Source organism: Chiloscyllium plagiosum, chromosome 26, assembly GCF_004010195.1.
Source record: "Chiloscyllium plagiosum isolate BGI_BamShark_2017 chromosome 26, ASM401019v2, whole genome shotgun sequence".
NCBI classification, from domain to species: Eukaryota; Metazoa; Chordata; class Chondrichthyes; order Orectolobiformes; family Hemiscylliidae; genus Chiloscyllium; species Chiloscyllium plagiosum.
The window spans coordinates 37,492,314-37,520,052 of NC_057735.1; the positions used below are offsets into that span (position 1 = coordinate 37,492,314).

Consider the following 27,739-nt stretch of genomic DNA (forward strand, 5'->3'; position numbering starts at 1 on the left):
TTTTTTCTCTGCGTATTTCCTTCTTAGTAATCCTCTGTTGTTCTTTAAAAGCTTCCCAGTCCTCCGTTTTCCCACTTATCTTTGCTATGTTATACTTTTTCTCTTTTAACTTTATATGTTCCTTAACTTCCCTCGTCAGCCACGGCTACCCATGCCTCCTCCTAGGATCTTTCTTCCTTTTTGGAATGAACTGATCCTGCATCTTCTGCATTATATACAGAAATATCTGCCATTGTTCCTCCACTGTCATCCCTGCTAAGGTATTGCACCACTGAACTTTGGCCAGGTCCTCCCTCATAGCTCCATAGCTCCCTTTATTCAACAGAAATATTGTCACTTGCGATTGTACTCTCTCCCTCTCAAATTGCAGATTGAAGCTTAATGTATTATGGTCACTACGTCCCAATGGCTCTTTCACTTAGAGGTCCCTGATCAATTCTGGTTCAATGCACAATACCAGATCCAGAATTGCCTTCTCCCTGGTAGGCTCCAGCACCAGCTGCTCTAAGAATCCACAAAGTCTCTTTCTTGAGGTCCAGTACCATCCAGATTCTCCCAGTCTACCTGCATGTCGAAATCCCCCACAACAACTGTAGTAACATCTTTGCAACAGGCCAATTTCAGCTCCTGATTCAACTTACATCCGACATCCAGACTACTGTTTGGGGGCCTGTAGATAACTCCCAAGAGGGTCTTTTTACCCTTATAATTTCTCAGCTCTATCCACACTGACTTTACATCCCCTGATTCTAGGACCCCCAAGCAAGGGACTGAATATCATCCCTTACAAACATGGCCACCCCACCACCTCTGCCCGTCAGTCTGTCCTTACGATAGCATGTGTAGCCTTGAATATTCATTTTCTAGGCCCTGTCCACTTGAAGCCACGTCTCAGGTATCCCCACAATATCGTATCTGCCAATTTCCAAAAGAGGCTCAAGCTCATCCATCTTACTTCTAATGCTTTTGTAGCAGAGAGCGGCGGGATCTGGGCCGAAGTGAAGTTGGAGTGCAAAGCCAGTCAGGAAGGTAAGTGATTGTTATTTGAGTGGGTGTGTTCTAGACCCCAGGTCCTACAAAGTAGGGCCTCCTCTAACCTAAATTAAAAGTCCACAGACTTGCCCCAAAAAGAGGGTCCAAGGAAATTCCTGTGGATTGAAGTGAGGCTTTAGCTCAGGAGTCTTTGACAAGGAGGTTGAGTGAAGTGATTACGCCACAGTTGAAGAGGGTGAAGACATGACTGCCAAGCTGGTTCAGTGTGCTACGTGCTTGATGTGGGAGGTTAACGACTCTAGTGTGTCTGGCTCATATAAGTGTGGAAAGTGTGTGCACGTTCAGCTACTGACAGAGCATACTGCAGCACTGATGAAAGAACTCGAGGACCTTGGGCTCATTCGAGAGAACGAAATCTTTCTGGACAAGACCTTCAGCGAAGTTATTACACCGACCATACCAGAAAAGAGCAGGAGAGAACAGACGATGAGGAAGGCAGAGAGGAGACAGGTTCAAGAGACCCTGGGGGAAGTACCTGTCAGGAACAAGTTGAATCTTTTGGAAACAGTAGAGACAGATGACACTGCCAGTCCGCGAGGCGGCCAGGTCTGTCAATCAAAAGTTAGCGTGGAGGCAGAGCGGAAGAGTTGGACATCGCACAGAGCCGTGGTAATAGGGGACTCCGTAATGAGAGGAACTGACCGGGGCTTTTGTGACAGCAGGCGGGACTTAAGGATGGTGTGTTGCCTTCCTGGTGCCAGGGTTAAAGACATCACAGACAGAGTGCAGGAAATCCTCAAGGACGAAGGTGAAGAGCCAGAGGTGGTGGTACATGTCGACACAAATGATGTCGGGAAGAAGAGGAGGAACATACTACAGCGGGACTTTGGAGAACTAGGAAGAAGGCTGAAAAGCAGGATGTCCAGGGTGGTTATCTCGGGTTTGCTTCCAGTTCCTCGGGCTGGTGAGGCCAGAAACAGGGAGATAATGGACTTGAACGTGTGGCTGGGGAACTGGTGCAGGAAGCAAGGATTTAAAATTCTTGGATCACTGGGGTATGTTTGTGGTAAGCATAAATTCTACAAGAGAGATGGTTTGCACCTTAATAGGTTAGGGACCAGCATTCTGGCAGGTTTGCTACTGCAACACAGCTACGTTTAAACTAAGTAGCGGGGGGGGACAAACTGGATGCTTAAGAAGGAAATTGAAGGGAAAGTTAGAACAAGGGAAGTCAAGAAAGACAACTGTAACAATGAGGCAGAAAACTCAAAAAGGGATCATGCTGTAAGCTTGATTGAAATAGGAATTGATGGGAAGGGTGAGGGCAGTAACAAATTAAAAATACTATACATTATCCTATAACTAAACTCAAATTCCAGACTCTTCAGCGACAGGAAATAATCTCTCAGCTTTCACTGTTAGGGGGTAGTATTTTTAGCATTTTTAGTTATTTTAATCAACTGTTCAAACATGTCATGACATATGCCAGTGCAGGTGAGATTGAACCCATGTTTCCTGGTTCAGAGGCAGGGACAGTATCACAGTGCCAAAACAGTCCTTCCTTTCCCTTTTAGAAGTTTATAATTTTCTGGGTAGCGTCAATCATTCGTATGACCATGCTACTCTTTAGACAATACTGTTTAATTGTGATTCACCCAAATGGTTTAATTAACCACACCTTAACTTCGTAGTTACCACCTATTAACATTATGCAAATCTGTTGAAAGTTATACTATTTTTGAACTTTGAATGTTCTTTCATTCGATTTGAAATTCTGTATGAAAAACCTTTACTGCACTACCTTCAATTCTCACTATTACTTCAGAGAGCTTAACCAGGTTAATCATGTGATTTGTGTTTAACAAAACAACATAGACTATATTTTGTTAGTGCATATTTCACCAAATGAAAATTAATTTGTCAATGATTGTCTTTTCTAGCACCAACATTAAATTGATTGACCTCTAGTTACTATTTTGATCCCTCTTTTTCTTTCGTTGAGCAAGGGAATAACATTTTAAAAACAAAAAAATGACTTCCATTATATAGTTCCTTTTAGGACCACCAGTTGTCCCAAAGTGCATATACTGCTCTTGAAGTAGCCATTGCCATCAGAAATAAACTCAGACATTTACAGCATGAGGCCATTTGTCCCATCATGTCTGCACCAAAGGTCAGACTTCATTAATCCCTTTTCCAGCTCTTGGCGGATTACCCTGAAGGTTATGGCCATGCAAGTGAGTATCTAAATACTGCTTAAATGTTTCAAGAGTTTCTGACTCAACAACCTTTCCAGGCAATGAATTCTAGACTCCCAGTACGCTTTAGGTTAAAAAAAAACTCAACTCTTTTCTTATCCCGCTGTCATCTTAAATCTGCTAAATTGCCAGTGGTGTGCAGGCTGCATGGATTAGCCATGGGGAATGCAGGTTCACCGGGATGGGGTAGATGGCAGGTCTGGGTGGAATGCTCTTTGGAGGGTCAGTGTGCACTGGATGGGCTGAATGGCCTGCTATAGGAATTATATGACTCTATACAAAGGGATATAGGTAGTTTAAGTGACTGGGCAAAGATCTGGCAAATGGAGTACAATGTGGCAAAGTGGGCAGTTGTGGCAGAAAGAATAGTAAGAAGGATTTATCTAAATGGTAAGAGTTTGCAGCATGATGAGAGACGCAGAGAAATCTGGGTGACCTAGTGCATGAATCATGGATATTTAGTATACAGGTATAGCAAGTAATCAAGAAAGCTTAACGAATGTTATAATTTTATTACAAGAAGAACTGAATGCAAGAGTAATCAGGTCACCTTTAGTTATATAATGAGTTGCCGAGACCCGGACCTGGAGTATTGTGTACTGTACTTCCAGAAAGATGTTAATGCATTGAAAGTTTTACTAGAATAATATCTGGAATGAGTGGAATGCCTAATGAGGAAAGACTAGATAAGCTAAGGCTGTATCCTTTGGAGCTGAGAATAATCAGAGGTGATTTAATTGAAATGTAAGATCCTGAAAGGACTTGACTGGGTGGATATAGAAAGGATATTACCCCTTTGGGAGGATCTAGAACTAGCAGCTATAGTTTAAAAATAAAGGGACACCCATATTTACAACATAGACCAACAGAATCCCTACAATCTGGAAACAGGTCCTTTGGCCTGACAAGACCACAACGACCTTCTGAAGAGCATCCCACGCAAACCCATTTCCCTACCCTATCCCTGTAATGCTGCATTTTCCATAGCTAATGCACCTAACCTACAAATCCCTGAACACTCTGAGCAATTTAGCATGGCCATTCTACTTAGCTTGCACATCTTTGGACTGCGGGAGGAAACCAGAGTATTCGGGAGAAGCCCACACAGACATGGGGAGAACATGCAAACTCCATACAGACATGGCCTGAGGGTGGAATTGATCTTGGGTACCTGGCATTGTGAGGCAGCCGTGCAAACCACAGAGCCACGGTGCCATCCGTAAAGTGACTGGGCAAAGACCTGGCAAATGGAATACAATGTGGGAAAGTGGGCAATTGTCCATTTTGGCACATAAAAATGAGGAAATATTTTTTCACTGAAAGAGTTTGAATGTTTTTGAAATTCCCTTCCTCAAATGACAGTGGATGCAGAATCTTTAAATATATTTAAGTGCAGAGTTAGATAGATTCTTAAGTATCAAAGGGATAAAAAAAAATTAAAAATCAGGGATATGCAAGAATGTAAAGCCATAGACGTCTACAGGACAGAAAAAGGTACTTTAATCCATCAAGTCTACACTAGTCAAAAATATAATCGCAACTATTTCAATCCAATTTTCCAGCACTTGGCTCATAATCATGTATGCCTTGGCATCTAAGTACTTAAATATTATGAGAATTAGATCAGCCATGAACTTATTGAACAGCAGAGCAGGTTTGAACTAAGTGGCAAACTCCTGTCCCTCATTCATACATTATTGTATTCTATACCTCAGATTAAAAAGGTAAGTATCACATATGTCTTTTTAACCATCTTATTTTCCTCCTCTGATAGCTTCAGGGATGTGTGGATAAATGCACCAAAGTCTCTGATCTTCAGAACCTTCTGGAGCCGTACTATTTCTAAGTTATACCTCTTCAATTGCAATACCTCTCACCTTTCTGGATTGAATTCCATTTGCCACTGCTCTACCCACCAGATGAGAACATTGATATCCTCCTCCCTATTTACCACTCTACCAATTTTCATGTCATCCACAAACTTCTTGACCACACCCTCTATATTAGGTCCAAATTATTAACATTCAGCACAAACAACAAAGTGCCCCAGCACGCAGAGTCCTGTCGAACCCTAAAGGAAACAGATTTACAGTTATAAAGATATTCTCCTACCATCACCTGCTGCCTCTTGCCTTTCATCTAAATTTTTGCTCTAACTTCTACTTTGCCTTTGATCCCATGGAGTTACTTTTTTGTCTGTCTGCTTTGAGGAATTTTGTGGAATTCACGTCACGTCAAACAGATTACCCCATCAATCCTGGTTACCTATTCAAAACATTCTATCAAATTTACTAAAACATCGCCTTCCCTCAACAAATCCCTGATACTTCATAAAACATAAAAACAGCACATGAACAGACCCTCTGGCCTACGACATCTAAGAGGGAGAACCCACAAGTTCTGAACAGTTGGAAAGGCAGCTTAGGAGCCAGACAAGTTTTGATCCCACACCATTCGCCAGTTTCACAATGCCGTTTCACCCTCACCTCCAGGTCCAGGAAGATGAGATTTAAGCTGGTGCAGAGTCTCCTCCCCATTAGCAACTTTGCTGGAGCCATCCTGGAGCTGCATGAGAGGTTGCCCAATAATCAAATAGGAACCAGGACTGTTGGTATCTTGTGAAGTTGTAAGCAGTTTCTTTAAGCCTGCCTTCAAAGTTTGGACTGCTCTTTCTTTCAGACCATTGAATGATGGACGGTATGGAGCTGTCCTTATAATGAAGGGTATCATTCAACTTTAGTAAATACTTAAATTCCCTGATGGTAAATGGCCCACTATTTGTAACCAACAGTTCAGAGAGTCCTTGTATTGCAAAAGAGGAGTATTCTATTTGTATTATTTCCATGTTTAATGAATGAACTCTATGCTCTTCTAGCCATTTTGAGTAGGTGTCCACAATAACTAAGAACATCAAACCCACGAAGAGTAGCTACACAGCCAATGTGTAACCAAGTCATTCCCACAAATGTGGGGGAGCTGTTGGTAGTAATTTTTGCTCTTGTAGGCACTCTGGGCATTGCCCTACCAACACAGTTATGTCTGTATCCAATCATGGTCACTAGAAATATCTTCATTTTGGAAACTCCTGAATGACCTTTACTCAGGACAATCACTCTTGCTCCCATTATAAAATGCTATCCTCTACTTGACCTGGTCTCTCTGGGTCCAAAAAGGTTTTAATTTGGGTTGTGATGGTCCTTTGGTTTCCCCCATCACCACTAGCAGTTTCAGCCTTGCCAAGACCAGATCTTTCTAAGTTGGATATTGTCAGCTGTGACTGGAAGTGTGCCCAGAAATTTAAAACCATTATGGACGCTTCCAGTGGTGGTACCACCGGTAGTATATCGGCCAGTGGGAAGTGGCTCAATGCACCCACATTTGCTACTTGAATTTGAAGCGACACTTCACCTGATGAAAGAGCAGCACTCCAAAAGCTTGTGATTTCAAATCAATCTGTTGCACGATAACCAGATGACTCCTGACTTCTCCCACTCCAGTCCAACATGGCACCTCCATATCATTGCCTTCTTTCAGTAGACATTGCAGGGATTTGTGGTCCATTATTATTTCAAATTTAGTTCTGTAAGGGTTTTGGTGGAACTTCTGACTCCAAATATGACCACCACACCTTCCTTCTCTAGCTGGGCATATTTACACTCTGCATGAGCCAGTCCTGGATGCATACGCGAATGGGTGTTCCTCTCTATTAAGCCACCTCTGAGCCAGTATTACCTGAAGCTGTACAGGGAGGCATTGCAGGTTAATAACAGATTTCACGTGGGATCATAGTGTGCCAACACCTATGATAACTGTTTCTTCAAGTCCCTGAAAGCTATGGCTTGGCTACTCAACCACTTCCAAGGCTGACCCTTTTTAACAAGTTAATGCAAAGGTGCCAGGACGGAGGCCATATTATATATGAACTTTCCGTAGTAATTCACCAGCCCAAGTAAAGACCCACAGCACAGCAAGATCCCACCACTCTCTGCCTTCCACAATCTCTCACTTTACCCTGTGATACTGGTTCAGTTTAATTATTGCACAGTTAACGCAGTGCATAATGTCACAGCAACACTGAAATATAAAGTTGAAAATCACACAACACCAGGTTATAATCCAACTGGTTTCACTGGAAGCACTCGCTTTCGGGGAAATCTATTGGGCTATAACCTGGTGTGGTGTGATTTTTAACTTTGCACACCCAGTCCAACACCAGCATCTCCAAATCGAAATATAAAGAAATCACCAAGGAGCAGTTAACCAGAGGCTCGAAATTTGTGTTGCAGACGTTTCGTCCCCTGTCTAGGTGACATCCTCAGTGCTTGGGAGCCTCCTGTGAAGCGCTTCTGTGATGTTTCCTCTGGCATTTATAGTGATTATCACTTTATAGTGATAAATCACTTCCCAGGAGGCTCCCAAGCACTGAGGATGTCACCTAGACAGGGGACGAAACGTCTGCAACACAAATTCCCAGCTTGGCGAACAGAACCACAACAACGAGCACCCAAGCTACAAATCTTCTCAATTAAATAAATTATTAATTTAGAATTGAGGACACCTCTGCTTATTTTCCTTCCTTGAATTACATCCAAGGTTTGTATTTTGTACTTGAATAAATTATAAGGTATATGAATAATACTTTAGGATGGCCACTGTATAATTTTTCCTCTTGTCTATATGGAGTACTGCCTATCATTTTTCACTGATTGTAGGGTCAGGACTAAGGTCAAGTCTCTGTAGGTAATCCTAAACATATTCAGCTGCTGCACATCACTTGTACAATTTAGGAATCAAGCCAGCAGAATAATATAGAATTGAAGTAATGAGAAATTGCGAGAAACTATAACACAGGGCCCTTACTACATACAGAAAATCTATAAGCTAATTGGCATTTGTACTCAGTAACTCAAAGCCTGCAACCTCTGGACTGCATCCAGGCTGGGGTTTGGATTTTGCTCGTTTGACAGTGAGGCAGTTTAGACAGGCTTATGTCTGGTCAAGGACTGCTCAGACCATTCCATACACAGGAAAAAAACAGGTACATAAACCTGGTACATAATCTCGTCCATGCTGACCAGAATCTAGCCCCATTTGTTAGCATTTGGCCCATATCTCTCTAAACCCTTCCTAATCATATACCCATCTAGACGCTTTTTAAATGTTGTAACTGTATCAGCTTCCACCACTTCCTCTGGCAGCGCATTCCTTCCATGCACATACCACCCTCTGCATGAAAAGTTGCCCCTTACATCCCCTTTAAATCTTCCCCCTCTCACCCTAAATCAATCCCCTCTAGTTCTGGACTCACCCCACCCCAAAGAAAAGGGGTTGTCTCTTTAAACTATCCATGATTTTATAAACTTGTACAAAATCACCCCTCAGCCTCTGACATTCCAGGGAAAACAACCCAGCCTACTCAGCCTCTCCTTACAGCTCACCCCTCCAATGATGGCAACATCCTTGTAAATCTTTTCTGAACCCTTTCAAGTTTCACAACATTCTTCTCATAGGAGGAAGACCAGAATAGCACAGAGTATTCCAAAAATGGCCTAACCAATGTCCTGTACAGCTGCAATATAACCCCCCAACTCCGATACCTAATGCTCTGATCAATAAAGGAAAGCATACTAAGCGCCTTCTTCACTATCTTATCTACCTGTGACTCCACTTTCAAGGAGCTATGAACCTGTACTCCAAGATGTCTTTGTTCAGCAACATTCCCCAGGATCTTATTATTAATTGCATTAGTCCTGTCCTGATTTGCCTTTCCAAAATGCAGCACCTTGCATTTATCTAAATTAAACTCCATCTGCCACTCCTTAGCCCAATGGTCCATCTGATCAAGATCCTGTTATGTTCTAAGGTAACCTTCTTGTCCACTACACCTCCAATTTTGGTGTCATCTGCAAACTTACTAACTACACCTCCTTTGTTCACATCCAAATCATTTATATAATGACGAAAAGAACTTGACCCAGCACTGATCCTCGTGGCACACCACTTGTCACAGGCCTCCAGTCTGAAAGGCAACCGTCCACCAGCACCATCTGACTTCCACTTCTGAGCAAATTCTGTATCCAAATAGCTAGTTCTCCCTGTATTCCATGTGAGCTAACCTTGCTAACCAGCCTACCATGAGGAACCTTGTCAAATGCCTTACTGAAGTTCCTACAGATCATGTCCACTATTCTGCCCTCATCAACCCTCTCTGTTACTTCCTTCCAAAAATTCAATCAAGTTCATGAGACAAGATAGCTCATGCACAAAGCCATGTTGACTATTTCTAATGAGCCTTTGCCTTTCCAAATACATGCAAATCCTATCCCTCAGGATTCCCTCAAATAACTTGCCCACTACTGACGTCAGGCTCACTGGTCTATAGTTCCCTGGCTTTTCCTTACCACCTTTCTTAAATGGTAGCACCACATTAGCCAACCGCCAGACTTCCAGCGCCTCACTTGTGACTATCGCCGATACAAATATCACAGCAATGGGCTCAGCAATCACTTCCCTAGCTTCCCACAGAGTTCTAGGGTTCTGAGCATTTATCTACCTTTATGCATTTTCAGATATCCAGCACTTCCTCCTGTAAGATGGACATTTTTCAAGATGTCACTATCTATTTCTCCAAATTCTGTATCTTCCATGTCCTTCACCAGTAAAGACTGATGCAACATACTCATTTACTATCTCCCCCATCTCCTGCGGTTTCACTCATAGGCTGCCTTGCTGATCTTTCAGGAGCCCTATTCTCTCCCTCATTGCCCTTTTGTCGTTAATGTATTTATAAAATCCCTTTGGATTCTCCGTAACTCTTTTTGCCAAAGCTATTTCATGTCCCCTTTTTGCCCTCCTGATTTCCCTCTTAAGTATACTCCTACTGCTTTTAAAGTCTCTGCTGTCTATACTAGATGTATGCTTCTTTCTTTTTCTTGACCAAAACTTCAATTTCTCTAGTCATCCAGCATTCCCTACACCACCCAGCCCCTACAGGACATACTGTTTCTGGCCTCTCGTTATCTCAGTTTGGAAGGCTTTCCATTTTCCAACTGTCCCTTTACCTGCGAACATCTGCTCCCAATCATGTGACGTTAAATTTTAGGAAACAATTCTACAACATATTACATTTTAAGGACATAATGTAGTACTGTACCTTACAACCCTCACATGCATGTACTCCATAATGGAAGCCTGAAGCCTTATCGCCACATATTCGGCATTCCACATTCACTCCAGAGGTGGTGGCCTCCTCATTACTAACTTTGGATTGTACAACTAATGGGCTTGCAACTTCCATTACATCTGAGAAAGAAAATGCACTAATTACAAAAAGAATCATTTCAAATGCTTTGCAAATGTTACATGTTTTACACCATTCAGTTCAACATAAATCACAATTATTTTTTAAACTCAGTTTTCAGTAATTTCCCCTTTCTCTATCATTACAGAGTAAGTGGAAAGTGAACAGCTTTCAGGCTGAAGGTTGAGAGGAGTAACATATGGTTTAAATTTGGGATTGTTACATACTTTATGGATTCATACACATTTAAAAAATTATTCTCTCATTAATTGGACTGAATTCTTAAACTGATTTTAGTTTTAAGCCATGCTGTTTTCTAAAACTGTCACAATGGAGATGGGGAACACAAAATGTTACTTGAAACATAGGAGCAGAAGCAGCCCAAATGGCAACTTCAGCTTACTCTAATCAACGTGATCTGGTTAATCTATAATTTTACTCCATATATTTGCCACTTCCTCATAATCCTTTAATACCTTCAAAAGATTTTTGTTATCCAACCTTCAGTTTTAAGTTTACAACTAATCTAGCATTAATTCTTTTGCTGTCCAAAACTGAACCCTGAAATAGAAAGATGTTGACTATCAGTGCAAGGACTCAATGTATATTTAATGCCAATTTTAGTGTCAGAAATTGCCAAGTAATGCCAGATTTTGACTTGATTACATTTTTTTTTACATTACATTACAGTGTGGAAACAGGCCCTTCGGCCCAACATGTCCACACCGACCCGTCGAAGCGCAACCCACCCATACCCTACATTTACCCCTTACCTAACACTATGGGCAATTTAGCATGGCCAATTCACCTGACCTGCACATCTTTGGACTGTGGGAGGAAACCGGAGCACCCGGAGGAAACCCACGCAGACACGGGGAGAACGTGCAAACTCCACACAGTCAGTCGTCTGAGGTGGGAATTGAACCCGGGTCTCCAGTGCTGTGAGGCAGCAGTGCTAACCGCTGTGCCACTGTGCCGCCCACTTGTTTTAAGCAATTCAACTGTAAAAGTTATGAGGCTATTACCTAGTTATTTACCTTAATTAATAACCAAATTGGTGGTTGTTTGAATTTTTTTTTTCTACGAGATCAACTCCACACTTTTAAAAAAAGGATAAAAATGATTATATTGGTGGAGTTATGCAAAAATTATTTAAATGCAAGATTTTCTTTGTAGACTTGTGCAGAACAGTTATTTAAAATGTATATGTCCTTGGATGCTTTTTTTTTGCTTTTGTGATGAGAAATACAAAGACAATAAAAGGAAAATTAAAACTTATCACCTTATTTCAGAATCAATTATGACCAGGCCAGGTGTAGCTCTCTTCTTAGCTCCAGCAATAATTTTAACTCAATATTGCAGAATGGCTATCATAGTACCTTGTCCATTTCGCTTTTATTCTCATATTAGTTTCATCAGTGAGATTCAAAGTTATCCAATTATTGAGAACATCATAGCCGAGCCTAATCTAATCTTCACTCAACATCTACACATGCAAAATCCTAGTAAGGGAAACTCTAGCTGATTTTTCTCTTCAAAGTGGCTGTCGCAATCATGGATGAAGTTAGTTAACTGAGCCAAATTCAAAAACTGAACTTAGGCCATTTTGCAGTAGAACATAGAACAGTACAGCACAGTACAAGCCCTTCGGTCCAAGATGTTGTGCCAAACATTTATCTTAATCTAAGATCAACCTAACCTACACACTCCTCAATTTACTGCCATCCATGTGCTTGCCCAGCAGTTGCTAAATGTCCCGAATGTCTCTGGTCTACTACCACTACTGGCAGCGCATTCCATTCACCCACCATTCTCTGTGTAAAGAATCTACCTCTGACATCTCCCCTATACTTTCCTCCAATCGCCTTAAAATTATGACCCTTCGTGACAGCCATTTCTGCCCTGGGGAAAAAGTCTCTGTAGATCTACTCTACTTATGCCTCTCATTACCTTGTAATCTCTATCAAGTCAGTTCCTTCTTCTCTCCAGTGTGAAAAGCCTGAGCTCACTCAACCTCTCTTCATAAGTCAAGCCCTCCAATTCGGGCAGTATCCTGGTAAATCTCCTCTGCACCCTCTCAAAATGAATCACTTCGCATTTATACAGGTTGAACTCCATCTGCCACTTTTCAGTCCAGCTCTGCATCCTGTTAGCCTGAAATAGCCCTCAACATTACCTACAACACTACTGTCCTTTGTGTCATCTGCAAACTTACTAACCCATTCTTCCACTTCTTCATCCAAGCCATTTATAAAAACTACAAAGAGCAGAGACCCAAGAACAGATCCCTGCAGGACTATTGGTCACCGACCTCCAGGCAGAATACTTTCCATCCACTACCGCTCGCCCTTTTCTTTTGGCCAGCCAATTCTGTATCCAGATAGCCAAATTTCCCTGGATCCCATACCTCAAAACTTTTTAAATGAGCCTACCATGCGGAACCTTATCAAATGATTTACTGAAATCCACATACACCACATACTCTGTTCGAACATCATCAACCTATCTCATCATACCCTCAAAGAACTCAATAAGGTTTGAGGGGCATGATCAGCCCCTCACAAATCCATACTTTTTCCACTATATCTTTCCAAATCATCATTAAAAATCTCTCTCAGAATCCTTTCCAGTACCTTGCCTACCACAGATGTAAGACTGAATGGTCTGCAAATCCTAGGGATTTCCCTATTCCCTTGCTTGAACATAAGAACAACATTCTCCTCCCTCCAATCATCTGGTGCTATTCCTGTAGAGAGTGAAAATGCAAAGATCGCCACCAAAGATGCAGCAATTGCATTCCTCACTTCCCATAGTAACCTTGGATATATCTGGTCTGGACCTGGGGACTTACCTATCTTGATGCTTCCCAGAATTTCCAGCACATTCACTTCCTTACTATTCAAGCCTATTAACCTGGTCCATTTCTAGAGTGAATACTGAACCAAACAACTCATTTAGGACCTCCCCTACCTCTTCAGACTCCAGGCACACGTTCCCTCCACCATCCTTGATTGGCCCTACCCTCTCACCTGATCATTCCCTTATTCCTCACATTAGTGTAGAACGTCTTTGGGCTTTCCCTAATCCTTCCAGTTTTTCATGCTCCCTCCTAGCTCTCCTCTGTTCATTTTTGAGTTATTTTCGAGCTACCCTGTAATTGTCTAAAGCTGTACCAGATCCTGGCTTAGAGTCATAGAGATTTACAGCTTGGAAACACCCTTCGGTCCAACTCGTCCATGCCGATCAGATATCCCAACCCAATCTAGTCCCACCTGCCAGCACCCGACCCATGTGCCTCCAAACCCTTCCTATTCATATGCCCATCCAAATGCCTCTTAAATGTTGTAATTGTACCAGCCTCCACTACTTCCTCTGGCAGCTCATTCCATACAGGTACCACCCTCTGTGTAAAACAGTTGCCCCTTAGGTCTCTTTTATATCTTTCCCCTCTCACCCTAAACCTATGCCCTCTAGTTCGGACTCCCCGACCCCAGGGAAAATACTTTGCCTATTTATCTTATCCATGCCCCTCATAATTTTGTAAACCTCTATAAGGTCACCCCTCAGCCTCCGACGCTCCAGGGTAAACAGCCCCTGTTCAGCCTCTCCCTATAGCTCAAATCCTACAACCCTGGCAACATCCTTGTAAATCTTTTCTGAACCCTTTCAAGTTTCACAACATCTTTCCGATAGGAAGGAGACCAGAATTGCATGCAATATTCCAACAGTGGCCTAACCAATGTCCTGTACAGCCGCAACATGACCCCCAACTCCTGTACTCAATACTCTGACGAATAAAGGAAAGCATACCAAACTCCTTCTTCACTATCCTATCTACCTGCGACTCCACTTTCAAGGAGCTATGAACCTGCACTCCAAGGTCTGTTTGTTCAGCAACCCTCCCTAGGACCTTACCATTAAGTGTATAAGCTTCCTCAACTTTAACTAAGCTTCCTTCTTCCTCTTGACGAGAAGATCCTCTTCTCTTGTCATCCAAGGCTCCTTCACTTGACCATTCCTTGCCTGTCTCAGTGGAACAAGGTTATCCAACAAGTGCTGCTTAAAACAGCCTCCATATTTCTGATGTGCCTTTCCTGAAGAACGATTGTTCTCAATTTATACTCCACAGCTCCTGTCTAATATCAGTACAATTTCCCCTGCCCGAAAGAAATACCTTCCCATACTGTCTGTTCCTATCCCTCTCCATGGCTACAGTAAAGATGAGGCAGTTGTGGTCACGGTCTCTCTCACCGAGAGATCTGACACCTGGCTTGGCTCATTGACTAGCACCAAATCCAATTGGCCTTCCCCCTAATCAGCTTATCTATATATTGAATGAGGAATTCTTCCTGGACACACCAGGAAATCGGCTTCATCTAGAGCACTAAGGAGATTCCAATCAATACTGGGGAAGTTGAAGTCACCCTTAACAACTCTGTACATCTGCAACTTTCCAAGATCTGTTGTTCAACCTGTTCTTCCATTTCTCTGGTGCGACTGGAGGGAGGCAGGGAGGCGGGTCTATAGAAAACATCCAATAAAAAGTGACTGTTCCTTTCCTGTTACTGACTTCCACCCATACTGATTCAGTAAAGTAGTTATAGTATTAGATTGGAAACTTGACATTGAACCATCAGGACACTACGAATTAGAATTTTTCAACCTGCCTGCTACCACCTTTGCCCATTTCCACGTTTGCCTCTTTACAACAATATTCTGCTCTATCACAAAACGGTTTTGATTTACTGGCTGCAAGTTTCAAGGTTCATTAATGGCAAGAGATTAGATTTAAAAAGACAGGTTACATTTGAATTCAAATTCAAAAAGTGCCATGACTCGGAGCTATGAAATCCTTTTGGAGTTAATATTCAAAAATGTTGATAATCACAATATATTTTGTTGCATCACTTTCAATAGGAAATCACAAATAAAAGTTACTGAAACATTTGTGTGAAGTTAGTGAACAATCAATAAAGTTAGTATGTTAAAATAATGGAAGCATATTATGTAGGTGGATAAACACATACCAGGACTCCAGTAAAAGTCATATTTCAAGGAAAGGCAGAACCAAAAGATCACATATTCTAAACTAGTTACAAGGAAATTGTACTTTATTTAATCTTATCTACACAATTCATGTAACTTTGTCCTTAGGCATTCAGATAACGAGCCAGTAAATCTGATTTACTCTTAGGTTATTCTCAGTTAAAGCACTACTTGTGAATGATACAACCGCTATATTAAAAGAAATAGCATTCAACAGTATCTTATTACCTTTTTGACGACTGGAAGCTACTTCAGTATCTGGTCCCAGCAGTTCATATTCTGTAGTCTTTGAATCCACCCAATCATCCCCCTCCTCCTTAGAATCTGATGATGCATCTTGTAGCTTTTCCATGACCTACTACCCACTTCCTCAGCAATCCGACTCTTGAGTCATATCTATGACGTGTGCATTGGTGGCACAAACGCAAATTGGTCAAAGCCCCAATAAAAAACATTCATAGACCTGATGAAATATAAAATTATTATTTTAGGACTTTTTCCTGCAACAAATAAAATGTCACTGAAACTTGATTTCAGCAATGAACTGATTCTTTGAAACAAGTTTATTTTTGTTCTACTTAGATTGGATTTGTGATACGAATTATATTTTCTACCAGTATTTACATTACAGGTAAGTTAACTTACATGTATGTGCTTTTATATTATTTTAATTAGAATAAAAAGGTTTGTGCTGTGGTTTCAGCACAGCACATGGCAAAATGCTGACAGATGTTCTTACAATAATCTGTCATACAGTTTGAAGAAGCTACGTTATGACTGCGTACATGAATTTTTGTTAAAAAAAGACTAAACAGCTGAAAACAAGTAATACACATTTTTAAAAGATTATAACACAAATTTCCTTTAAATTGTTCATACCTGCATCAGTTTGTGATTGGTCAATCAGTTTTTTTTGCCAATGACTAAAACATGTATTTTGTCTCAGAAACTTCATGGTCAGACAGTTAAAATTATTGCGCATTATCAGACTTGGCAAATACAAACAAAAATAAAAGTTGTTGAATATATAAGGAAACATGCAACTTTCTATAGTACTTCCTACAGATGGCATGGAAATGTGTCATCCAAACACTTTAGCACAAGTATTTTTAAAGCATGCAAATGGAAGATTTAAGACACATGAAACAAATTCAAACAAACAGTTTTGTTAGAGGTTTACAACAGGTGTTTACTTGGGACAAACCAACATTAAATACAATTTTGGAAACAAAATCAAAAGTTGGCATAAGATAGATATATTTAGGAAGAATTTCTTTATTTCTCAAAACAATGAATCCTTATCAATATCAGCCATGGATCATCTCGCCTTTGAGTCAACAGATTGTGGTCTCAACTCAAGAACAAAAAAAAGCAAACAACATTTCAGAACAGTATTCAGACAGAACTGCACTATTATGATCCCATCTGATGGTACTACTGAACCAATCATATCCTAGAATGACATCTAGCTTGAAAGAACACAAGATTTATCTTTTTAAAAAGTTGATAATAGAGGTCATTCATTGGCAGCTTCTTTTGAATTAGCTCAGTTGTACTTTAAACAAAAGACACTTTATTACAAAACAAAAGCAAACTAATCAGACTACACTGGAACTACTGGAAGGAACATTAAAAATTCAGAAATATCAGGAAGATTGACTAATCGTTTTTTACCCCATCAATAACTTTATAGACACCAAACCACAGTGAAAACTCACCCCCATCTCCAGGGGAAAGCTTCTGGTCAACTGGCACAGCTGTAATCAAATTCTTTTTCAATAAATTCACTCAATGCTATTTTCTTCAATTAATGTCTCTCTCAGATACCTTTAAGCAAGGTGCTAATTCAGTTCACTATTACATCTTAATATATCTTCCTTAACACATGTATTCTTCTGACTCTACAGCTTTCTTTGAAGCGCCTTTTCCCCAGTCTTGCCCCGACTGTTATGGTTTGCACGCATTAAACAACCCCACCACCCTGTGGCCAAACAGCTTCAACTCCCCTTCACACTCCCCCAAGTACATGCAAGTCCTGGGCTTCCTCCACCGCCAAATCTAAGTCAGTCACCAACGCTCATCTTCTGCCTCGGGACCCTACAACCACGTAGCATCAATGTTGATTTCACCAATTTCCAAATCTCCCTTCCCCCACTTAGTTCCAATCCTCCAATTCAGCACTGCTGTATTGACCTGTTCTACCTGTCCATCTTTCTTCCCATCTATTCACTCCATCCTCCCCACCAACCTAATACAATTACCTCCCACCTGCATCCACCCTTCACCACCTCACTTACCTTCCCCTCCAGTCCACATGTCTCTCAGCTTCCTTCCTTTCCACAGTCCTGATGAAGGTTTTATGCCCGAAACATTGACTCTCTTGCTCTTTGGATGCTGCCTGACCTGATGTACTTTTCCAGCACACACATTTTGATTCTGACTTGCCAGCATTTGCAGCCCTCACTTTCTCCTACTTTGGAGACTGTTACTACCAGCACCTCTTGTGTTATAGACCTCTTCTCTATAAATAAATTTGTTTTATTCTCTCCTTATCCCAACCCCAGGGTTGTAAAACCCAACTCCGCAAACACCTTATTGATTCTTTCTTTAAGTGGCCTGCTCTGCATTTAGTTAAAATTACATGATTACTTGGAAATGTTTTTTAGCTCACTTTAAAATTAATTTGACTTTTGTAAACAAAAAGTCAGACTTTCATGGTACCAAAAATTAAAATCCATTTTCCCACTACATTAGAAGCTAAGTTCGCAAATAAAGATAAGATAACATGAACTTGCATCACAACCGTCAGAGGTGGCATTTTTGTTAACTCCATAATCTCCTCCAGCCTCAGGATCCTCCAAGATATTGGTGCTCATAATTCTAGTCTTTTGCTCAACTCCAATTTTAAATGCTCCATCACTGACACTCCTGCCTAAAAACAGCCAAATCTTGAAGCTCTCAAATTTATTTACTAAGCATCTTTCTTACATCCCTTCCTTAAGGCTCTCCTTAAAACATACCTCAGACCTTTAGGTCATGGTGTCTTATATCATATTGGGCTCAATGTCAAAAAATATTTGAAATTTTTCTTCTTTAATGCCTTTCAACATTTTACTATATTAAGGGTGCTACATAATTAAGTTATTTGCCACTGTTGATTCTGTTAAAGACTACAAGCAGCTGAGGGCAACGAGAATTTACTACAGTCATGCACAAAAGTTGGATTAATGAATTTGGTTAGGACCATTTTAGTTCACCTGCAGGGCAAAAGATAGTTGAAGAACTGCCAGAGAGTTGGAATGGATTTAGGAAGTGACAGCATATTTAAGTATTTTGGATGGCAAAGAGATTTTGGACCAAAAACAGAAATTGCTGGAAAAGCTCAGAGGTCTGGCAGCATCTGGGGAGAAATCAGAGTGAACATTTTGGGTCAGGTAACCCTTTTTTAGAACGCCTGACCCAAAACTTTAGTGAATGTCTCTCCACAGATACTGCCAGATCTGCTGGGCTTTTCCAGCAATTTCTGTTTGTTTCTGATTTCCAGCATCCGCAGTTCTTTTGGTTTTTAAACAAACTTTGGAGATGAGGCAATCATCTGCAAAAACAGAAAGGTCAAGGATGTAATTTCTTTTTGGAAAGGCATGTTTTGATTTTATGTTTATCACACGTACAGGAGTACAGTGAAAAGTGTATATTATCGCCAGACAAGGCACTATCTCAGGTACAAGCACAGAATCTGAAGAATAAGGTAGAAAGAACGAACAAAGTTAAAAGTTAAACATTGCAGTAATTATTTCTTAAGTTTTATGCTATACTATAAAGTTAAAACTTACACAATGGAGCTTTTGAAAGAGTGCCCCAAAGAAGAATGCATTTACCATATCATACAGCATGAGAGCAGCGATAATTCTGGCCCAGCAGCATTTAATATGGTCCAGCTATATCTGGTGATACATGGTCAAGCCAATCACATATCAGGTAACATGAGACCGAGACCCTTTAGGATTAAGTGATGAAGGCGGTGTTCATAACAGAACCAGAAAATATTTGAACAATTGCAAGGTAAGGGAATACCTGAACAAATGGCTGCAGAAGAATCGTAGTGAATAGATGGTCAAAAAAGAGTAGACAGTTAAGAATTTGAAAATGCCACTCATACAAAACTAATCAATTGTGTACCTTCAAGATCACCAGCAAAACCTCTCAAATCCCCTATGCCTCAGAATTAAAATTCTCATCCCACATTTAAATACCTTCATGACCTTACTATTTACAAGATTCTTATGGGTCTTGACAGGACATGTGGAAAAATTGCTTGCCCTTGTGGGAGACTATAGGATCAGAGAGAATTGACAGAGATGTGGAGGAATTTCTTCTCTCAGAGGGTAGTGAATCTGTAGAATTCTTTAACTGCAGAGGGCTATCAAGGCTGGGTCATTAAGTATATTCAAAGACTGACTTTGATTTCTAATCAAAGGTTAAAGGGAAAAGACAGGAAAGTGGAGTTTAGGATCGTCAGATTTGCCGTGATCTCAATGAATAGTAGAGTGGACTTAATGTGCTGGATGGCCTACTTCTGTCCCTATGAAAGGTCTCATTTATCTTCAAATGGTTTTAGTTCAGTAACCACTGAAAAGGTCTTGCTGTTCATCACCCTCAACCACCACTTCTGAATCTTTCTAGGTGCTTAAACCTCAAGGTCTGAAATTTTCATCATAAACATTACCATCTTTTTACACCCTCCCCTCATTCAAGACCCTCATTAAAGCCCACCTCTTTCAGTAAGCTTTTGGTCATTTGTTCTAATAGCTCCATTTCTGGCTGTAAGCCTTAACTGTGCATCAGCCTGGGTCAGTTGTTATGGGTTAAAAATACATGTTTTACTTAAATTAATAAATACAGCATAACTTGCTACATTAAGCTTCTAAGCCATTCATATCTTCCACATCAGCAAGTTCTAGAGGAAACTGTGGACTTTAAATGTGGCTTTACAAAATGCATCTGTGCCCTTTGGCAGTTTTAGCCAAGCTGAGAAATGGGTACTACACTTCTAAAGATTTCAAATGAAAGATAACCAGTTCTCAACTAATATACACTGCTGTAATTAACAACAAACAAGTTAATGTCTTCACAAATTCAATACTTCAGTAAGAAATGAGAGGATAACTAACTTAATGAGGGAGAAAATAGAGGTCTTGATAGAAAGTAATAAATCTGCGATCTAGAATAGATTGAGGACATGGAGAGACTGGATAAGGTACTGTAGCACATCTGGTATAGGAATTCCACTTAATGACAACAATTCATTCTTAATACAATTCCACTTGAGTTAGTTCACTTGGCTGGATGGCTGATTTGCAATGCAGAGCGGCACCAACAGCATGGGTTCAATTTGTGTGCCAGCTGAGATCACATGACGTACCTGCCTTCTCAGCCTTATCCCTCGCCAAAGGTACAGTTACCCTCAGGCTAAACCCACTACCAGATATCTCTCTCTGTTACGAGACAGCAGCCCTATGGTCCTCTGGAACTATTACGACTTTACCTTTAGGTCAGCACTGAAACAAAGCGGTTTATTAAAAATTATATCTGAATCTAAACAACATTCTGTAAGCTGACCATAAAATAACACAACCCCAGGTCTAATTCCATTCTCACTCAGTATGAACTTGGATGCACATTTCTGTGGCTATCATTGGAAAGCATACCAGGACGAAGTTAATTAAATGTTACCACCAACACTCCACCAATTCAGGGTCACTCAAGTTAATTGTAGGAATCTACAATTCACCTGAATTAAAAAACCAGAACAAAAAAAGCATTAGTGAAGAATCTTTTCCTCCATGTAGCCAATTCTTCATGATATAGTGCGCTTTTCCAATGAGTCATCAGACTACAATTTCAGGTGACTAGACCATATGACCATCATACTGGAATTTCCTACTGAATGCATCTAGATTGTAGGGGCTGTTGCGCCTGCCACACAGCATGTTTGAACTCTTATATCTAACAAATAATAATAGTAAATTTGTTTTTGGACAAATAATATTAGAACAAATACACTATGAACTAGCAATAAACACTACAAATCTCTCATGCTTCAATTTAATTTTGATGATCATGTACCGCCACACTAGAACTCGGCCAGGCTCCATGTAGTGATTTCGTCCGGGGCTCTTCTTCCGATGGTTTCAGAGGTGTCTTCTCTTCCAGTGATTATTCTTGAATTACCGCACTGAGCATGGTTTTGCGGTGACTCTTATATTCCACAGTCTGAGCGCCCTTTTAGGAAGGTCTGGAGTATCTTCTAATGGGTCGATCAGGTTCGATCACCCTGACCAATCTGACCCAACCAGATGTTGGCACGTTGATGGCAGGGTGGTCCTTAACTGTCTATTATTGGAGATGTTGGGTGCACACAACTTTCTCCAAATAAGGGTACGAAGCACCTCCATGTCTGATGCATACCTCGATGTTTCAGATTGCCCCAGGGACGACATTCCATTGTCCCAGTCAAACCCAAATTCAGATGTATATTGTAGGATCTGCAGCTACCAGGTTTGTTTGCAAACTGTCTGTCGGTAGCTGCAGCCTGTCTGGATTCTGCAGCATGTGGATTAACATACTCACTTTGGTCAAGGCTGGTTCCCATTTCCCAGCATGCTTATTCATTGCCCATCTTTTGTAACTCCATGATAAGTTGATTATTGTGTGTGGCCCATCTGGTCACAGAGTGCATTAAAAAAAAATCACTTGTCATATACCTAAAATGTCTTGAACATGCATTTGTGGAATGTGTTTTGTCATTCATTTCCTACACTATTAGGAATTTCTATGAAGTCTCTCTCAGCTACTGTGATAGGAGAATCCAAATATTAGTTCTCTTAGTTACTATTAAAAAACAGGAAACTTGTAACAAACAGGTCAGTTTGTGTGGGGCTAAGCAGGAGAAAGGAGTGCATTGTGGTAATGATTTACAGGTCGTTCTGGTATACCACACGTTTCATCAACACAAATTGGCGATAATATGACTGATGAATTGCGGCTGCTGTTTGGGTAACTCGAACTTTCTACTAACCAGGTATAGCGATTTTCTATAGTGATCTTCCACAGCACGATTTTACAGAGGAACACAACTGTCGCGTGTAGCAGAACAAGCTGTACAAGAAACAAAGTTCTCAGTTCTGTCCTGATTCAATGGCAGTCAGAGAGTAAACAATAACTAACCTCAACATTTCTGTATTATGATATTAAAGAGTTAATTTGCCCTGCTGACCTGCAGGAAATTGGATGTCCCGAGGCTAGGGTGGGACGCTTCTGACTTACAGGTAGATTGTAAGGAATTTAGATTCCCATCCCTTGCCACTCAGTTATTTACATGGCTGTCTCCTATTATTCAGAGATAATTTATATTTGCATCATCATCCTATTCAAAATCAATAAGAACATTGCAGTTGGAATTTTGACTACTTCCTGTAGTTTAAAAAAAATTCATAACAGATTTGGCCATTAAGGGATGTTTTACATTATATTGTTTCTGGAAATGACATGGTCACTATATAGGGTCTTAAGGAACATGTGACTATGAGGGAGTGACTGGGTTGTCTTGTGGGCATTACTGACTGTAATGTAAAGACTTTGAATAAAGGAAGGACTGCTCCTCTGTTCACAGAGATGTCTCGACACGCTTCAGTGGATTTTCCTTACAACTTTTATTAAATAATGGCACCATGTCAGCTAATCTCGAGTCTTCTGGCACCTCAGCTGTGGTAATTGGTGAACTAGATATCTCAGCAAAGGGGCCAGGAATCACCTCCATAGCTTCCCACAAAGTGCTCCATTTATGTTCACGCATTTTCTGGGGCTTTTGTGGTGCAGTGGCAGTATCCCTACTTTTGTTCCAGAAGGCCTGGGTTTAAGTACCACCTGTTTCAGGGGTGCGTGATCAGATTGCTGAGAAGATTGATTAAAAATAGATCATGCATTTTCTGTTTTAGGCTCTAGATAATTAAGTATTAGGAAGTTCAGAAAAATTACTACTATAAGTCATGCAATTTGAGATCAGACCTCTCAAAACGACTTTGGATTCTCAACCCAAAAGCAAGGCAATTAAAACAATGAGATCAGATTACTTACAGATTAGATTAGATTATTTACAGTGTGGAAACAGGCCCTTCGGCCCAACAAGTCCACACCGACCCTCCGAAGAGCAACGCACCCAAACCCATTCCCCGACATTTGCCCCTTCACCTAACACTACGGGCAATTTAGCATGACCAATTCATCTAACCTGCACATTTGTTTTTGGACTGTGGGAGGAAACCAGAGCACCCAGAGGAAACTCACGCAGACACGGGGAGAATGTGCTAACTCCACACAGACAGATGCCTGAGGCGGGAATTGAACCCGGGTCTCTGGCACTGTGAGGCAGCAGTGCTAACCATTGTGCCACCCACTAGGAGTCTGCAAGTAGGCTTTTTATTCCTGAAGTACTGTTTATCGATTGAAATTAAAAATTAAAAGGAGTTCTATTAAGAAGTTTAAGATTATAATGAAACTTAATTGTCTAAGAAAGAAATACGCTGACGGGAGTTTAGGAATCCTTTTTCCACTTAAATCAAAGATTTAGATGAGGTAACTGCAAGCACAGTAGCTAAATTTGCAGGTGAAGACAATAAAGACAGGCAGCTACGTGACAAAGTCAACTTAACCGGTGTTGTTCAACAAGCTCCTTAATTGACAATAATCTGGTAGAAAGAATATAGTTTGGGAAAATGTGATGGTGTTCACTTTCGCAGGAAAAATCAATAAAACAGAGTATTATTTAAATTGAGGAAAAACTACTACAGAAATGTAAGACATGGGGACTTACAAGTTCTAGTGCACAAGTCACAAGAAAGATTAGCAAGTAGGAATACACTTGATCAAAGGTGGCTAATGGAATGCCTTTTACTGACGGCAATTAAACAAAGTAAGGATGTTATTATGCTTCAGTTAAACAGAGCACTGGTGAGACCACTTCTTGGATACTGTTGCTGGTTTTGGTTTCCTCATTTAAACAAGAATGTAAATGTGTTGGAGGTGGTTTCAGTGGGGGATTACCAAGAGTGAATAGATTGTATGAGGTTAAGTTGGATAGCTATGTTTGCTTTGAATGGAATTTAGAAAAGTGAGGGGTGATGGAAGTGTACAAATCCTGAACGGTAGAGGCAGGAAGGATGTTTCCTCTTATGAGTGAAGAGGAAACTAACTTTCAGGAAAGAGAAGGAAAAATGATTTTTCTCAGAGGTTATCCAACTTTGGAACACACTGCCTCAGAAGATGATGGAAGTGGGACAGTGAATACTTCTAAGACTGACATGGATAGATTCTTCTTAGGCAACTGTTATTGGGTTTATAGGGGGCAAACAAGAAAGAATAATTTAAAACACAAAGATCCGCCATGATCCATGATGGCAGAGCAAGCTTGAGGGGACAAATGGTCTACATTTGCTACTACTTCATACATTTGTATGTTCATGGACCAGTTCAGGAGACTAAAGAGCAGCTGATGGACGATACAATTGGACATTGAGTATAGCAAAATTGCTTGATTACCTGGAGAGAGAGGAACAGTGTGTGTGAAAAATTAAACAAAATGATAAATTGTAGCAAAGTAACATTCCAAATCATTTGATATTGTTGTTGATTAGCAATGAAACCTTCAGGTGCTTCGTGTAAGACTTCAATTATAGTCTTGTCATTGTAAAGGTTGGATGGTTGACGTTAACAATTAGTTCAAATACTTCAAAATTAGTACAGAATAAAGTACAATTACAAAAAACCTGAGATGAGCAAAAACGAAAAAGTTATAAAAACAACTATCAATAACTAACACAGTATCGCCTAGGCCTCTTATCAAGATCCTTCAGAAATGTCATATCTATCACCTAGGTATGAGTCATCTTTAAGCTGACATGAAAAGCAGTATTCCTAGCCTCTGATCTCCTATTGTAGCCACTTCATTCATATAGCAAGTCCAGTTCAGTTTCTGGTGAATGGCATGTTGATATTGAAGGATTCAGAGGTTGTAACACCATTGAATGCCAAGGGGCATTGGTTAGATTGTCCTTTATTGGAGATAGTCATTGCCTGGCATGTATGGCACAAATGTTACTTGCCACTTGCTCACCCAATGGTGGATATTGTCCAGAGCTTGTGAGATATTAAAGGGTTCATTTGCTCTGCTGACCTGCAGAAAATTGGATGTCCCGGGGCTAGGGTGAGATGTCTCTGTCTTACAGTCGGATTGTAAGAAATTTACATTCCCATCCCCTGCCATTCAGAGCCATTTGCATGGCCATTTCCAAGTTATTCAGAGTAAAAGAATTACATTATCATCCCTTATTCAGAACTCAATAAGAACATTGCAGTTGCAATTTTGACTACTCCTTGCAGTTTAAAAAAAGGATTCACAACAGATTTGACTGTTAATGGGTGATTTACATTATACTGTTTCTGGAAATGATGTGTGATCACGACATTGTGTCTTGAGTGGCATGTGACTGTACAGGAAGGCTGGGAATTGTCTTGTGGGCATTACTGACTGTGATGTAAAGATATTATATAAAGTTAGGACTGTCCCTTTGTTCAGGGAGACCTCCTGACACGCTTTGCGTGCATGGCGAAGAGTGTTAAGGGTTCCTCCACAGTTTGTGCTTACTTACTAAAATTTTGGCTGTTCACAGAAGTTGGCAGTTGCATCAAGTGCGTAAGAATCTCAAGAAAAAGAACTCAACACTTGTTGTATTTGAACATGGGCTTATCTGACGAGTCACAAATGGTGCTGAACATTGTACAGTCACCATGAACGCCCAACTTGTGACCCTGTAATGGAGGGAAAATCATTGATGAAGTAGCTAAAGATGGTCAGCCTAGGACACTAGATGGAGGAACTCCTGCAGAGTGGTCCTAGAGCTGAGATAACTGACCTCCAATAGCCACAACCATTTACCTACATGCCAGGTATGACTCCAATCAGCAGGGGATCTGTCCTTTGATACCCATTGATCCCAGTTTTTCTAGAGCTCCTTAATGCCACACTGTTGAATGCAGTTTTGACGTCAAGGACTGTCACTCTTGCCTCACTTGTTTGGTGGTCTGCAGTCAGTTTCATATATCAACTCTGTGGCACTCAGAAATCTTTACAAGAAGTGAGCTTTGTCTAAAGACAATCCAATTTTATGACTACCCAACTCTGAACATACACCCATCTATTAACAAGATCTTCACCTCACAATACTTTGAATCTTAACTAAGAGGAGAATTGCCAATAATCTTACAATCCTGGGCAAATCATATTAAATTATCCAATTTGTGAGAATGCTGTATAGTCTGAGGAACATTGCTGTTAGCAGTCAGCTTATGATCTCTTACCATATTAAGATCCTAACTTTCAGAGGCAGACAACAGTGCGTTTGATAGACAGTGACGTTTCACCTCCCATTCGTGACCAGTGTGGTGAGGTCCAAGTTATGACATCTGTTCTTAATATCTATCTTGTGCTGCCATCTTTTCTGTGAGCAAATAACAGATTTTTTTGTATTTTTGACAACTGCTCATTGCACTCATTTAAAGTTAAAACTTTTTCAATGTTGAAAGGTTTTTTTAATAATCTATCACAGATTAGATTAGATTACTTACAGTGTGGAAACAGGCCCTTCGGCCCAACAAGTCCACACCGACCCGCCGAAGCGCAACCCACCCATACCCCTACATTTACCCCTTACCTAACACTACGGGCAATTTAGCATGGCCAATTCACCTGACCTGCACATCTTTGGATTGTGGGAGGAAACCGGAGCACCCGGAGGAAACCCACGCAGACACGGGGAGAACGTGCAAACTCCACACAGTCAGTCGCCGGAGGCGGGAATTGAACCCGGATCTCTGGCGCTGTGAGGCAGCAGTGCTAACCACTGTGCCACCGTGCCGCCCACTGTGGTGCATTGATCAAGAAAGAGCAATTTAGAAAAATTTTGCTCTTAACAGATATTGGACAAAACTAAATGGTCTTTCTCTAGTTTCTGTATGACCTCACTTCATGCTCTCTCCAAATTCATCTTAACTTCAAGACTCTCTGCTGTTCCTTGATCCTAATCAT

General features: G+C 40.7%; 1 protein-coding gene across 2 annotated transcripts in view; it reads right to left on the minus strand.

The window, feature by feature from the left end:
- LOC122563258 (peroxisome proliferator-activated receptor delta-like) overlaps positions 1 to 27,739 on the minus strand; it is an 82,547-nt gene that overhangs the window by 43,433 nt on the left and 11,375 nt on the right. For both annotated transcript variants that reach the window (XM_043716900.1, XM_043716899.1), the window contains exons 2-3: positions 15,826 to 16,060; positions 10,405 to 10,553 (exon numbers count right to left, since the gene is read on the minus strand). In XM_043716900.1, the coding sequence (XP_043572835.1) occupies positions 10,405 to 10,553; positions 15,826 to 15,949 (273 nt within the window). In that variant the 5' untranslated portion in view covers positions 15,950 to 16,060. The remainder of the gene's footprint in view (positions 1 to 10,404; positions 10,554 to 15,825; positions 16,061 to 27,739) is intronic.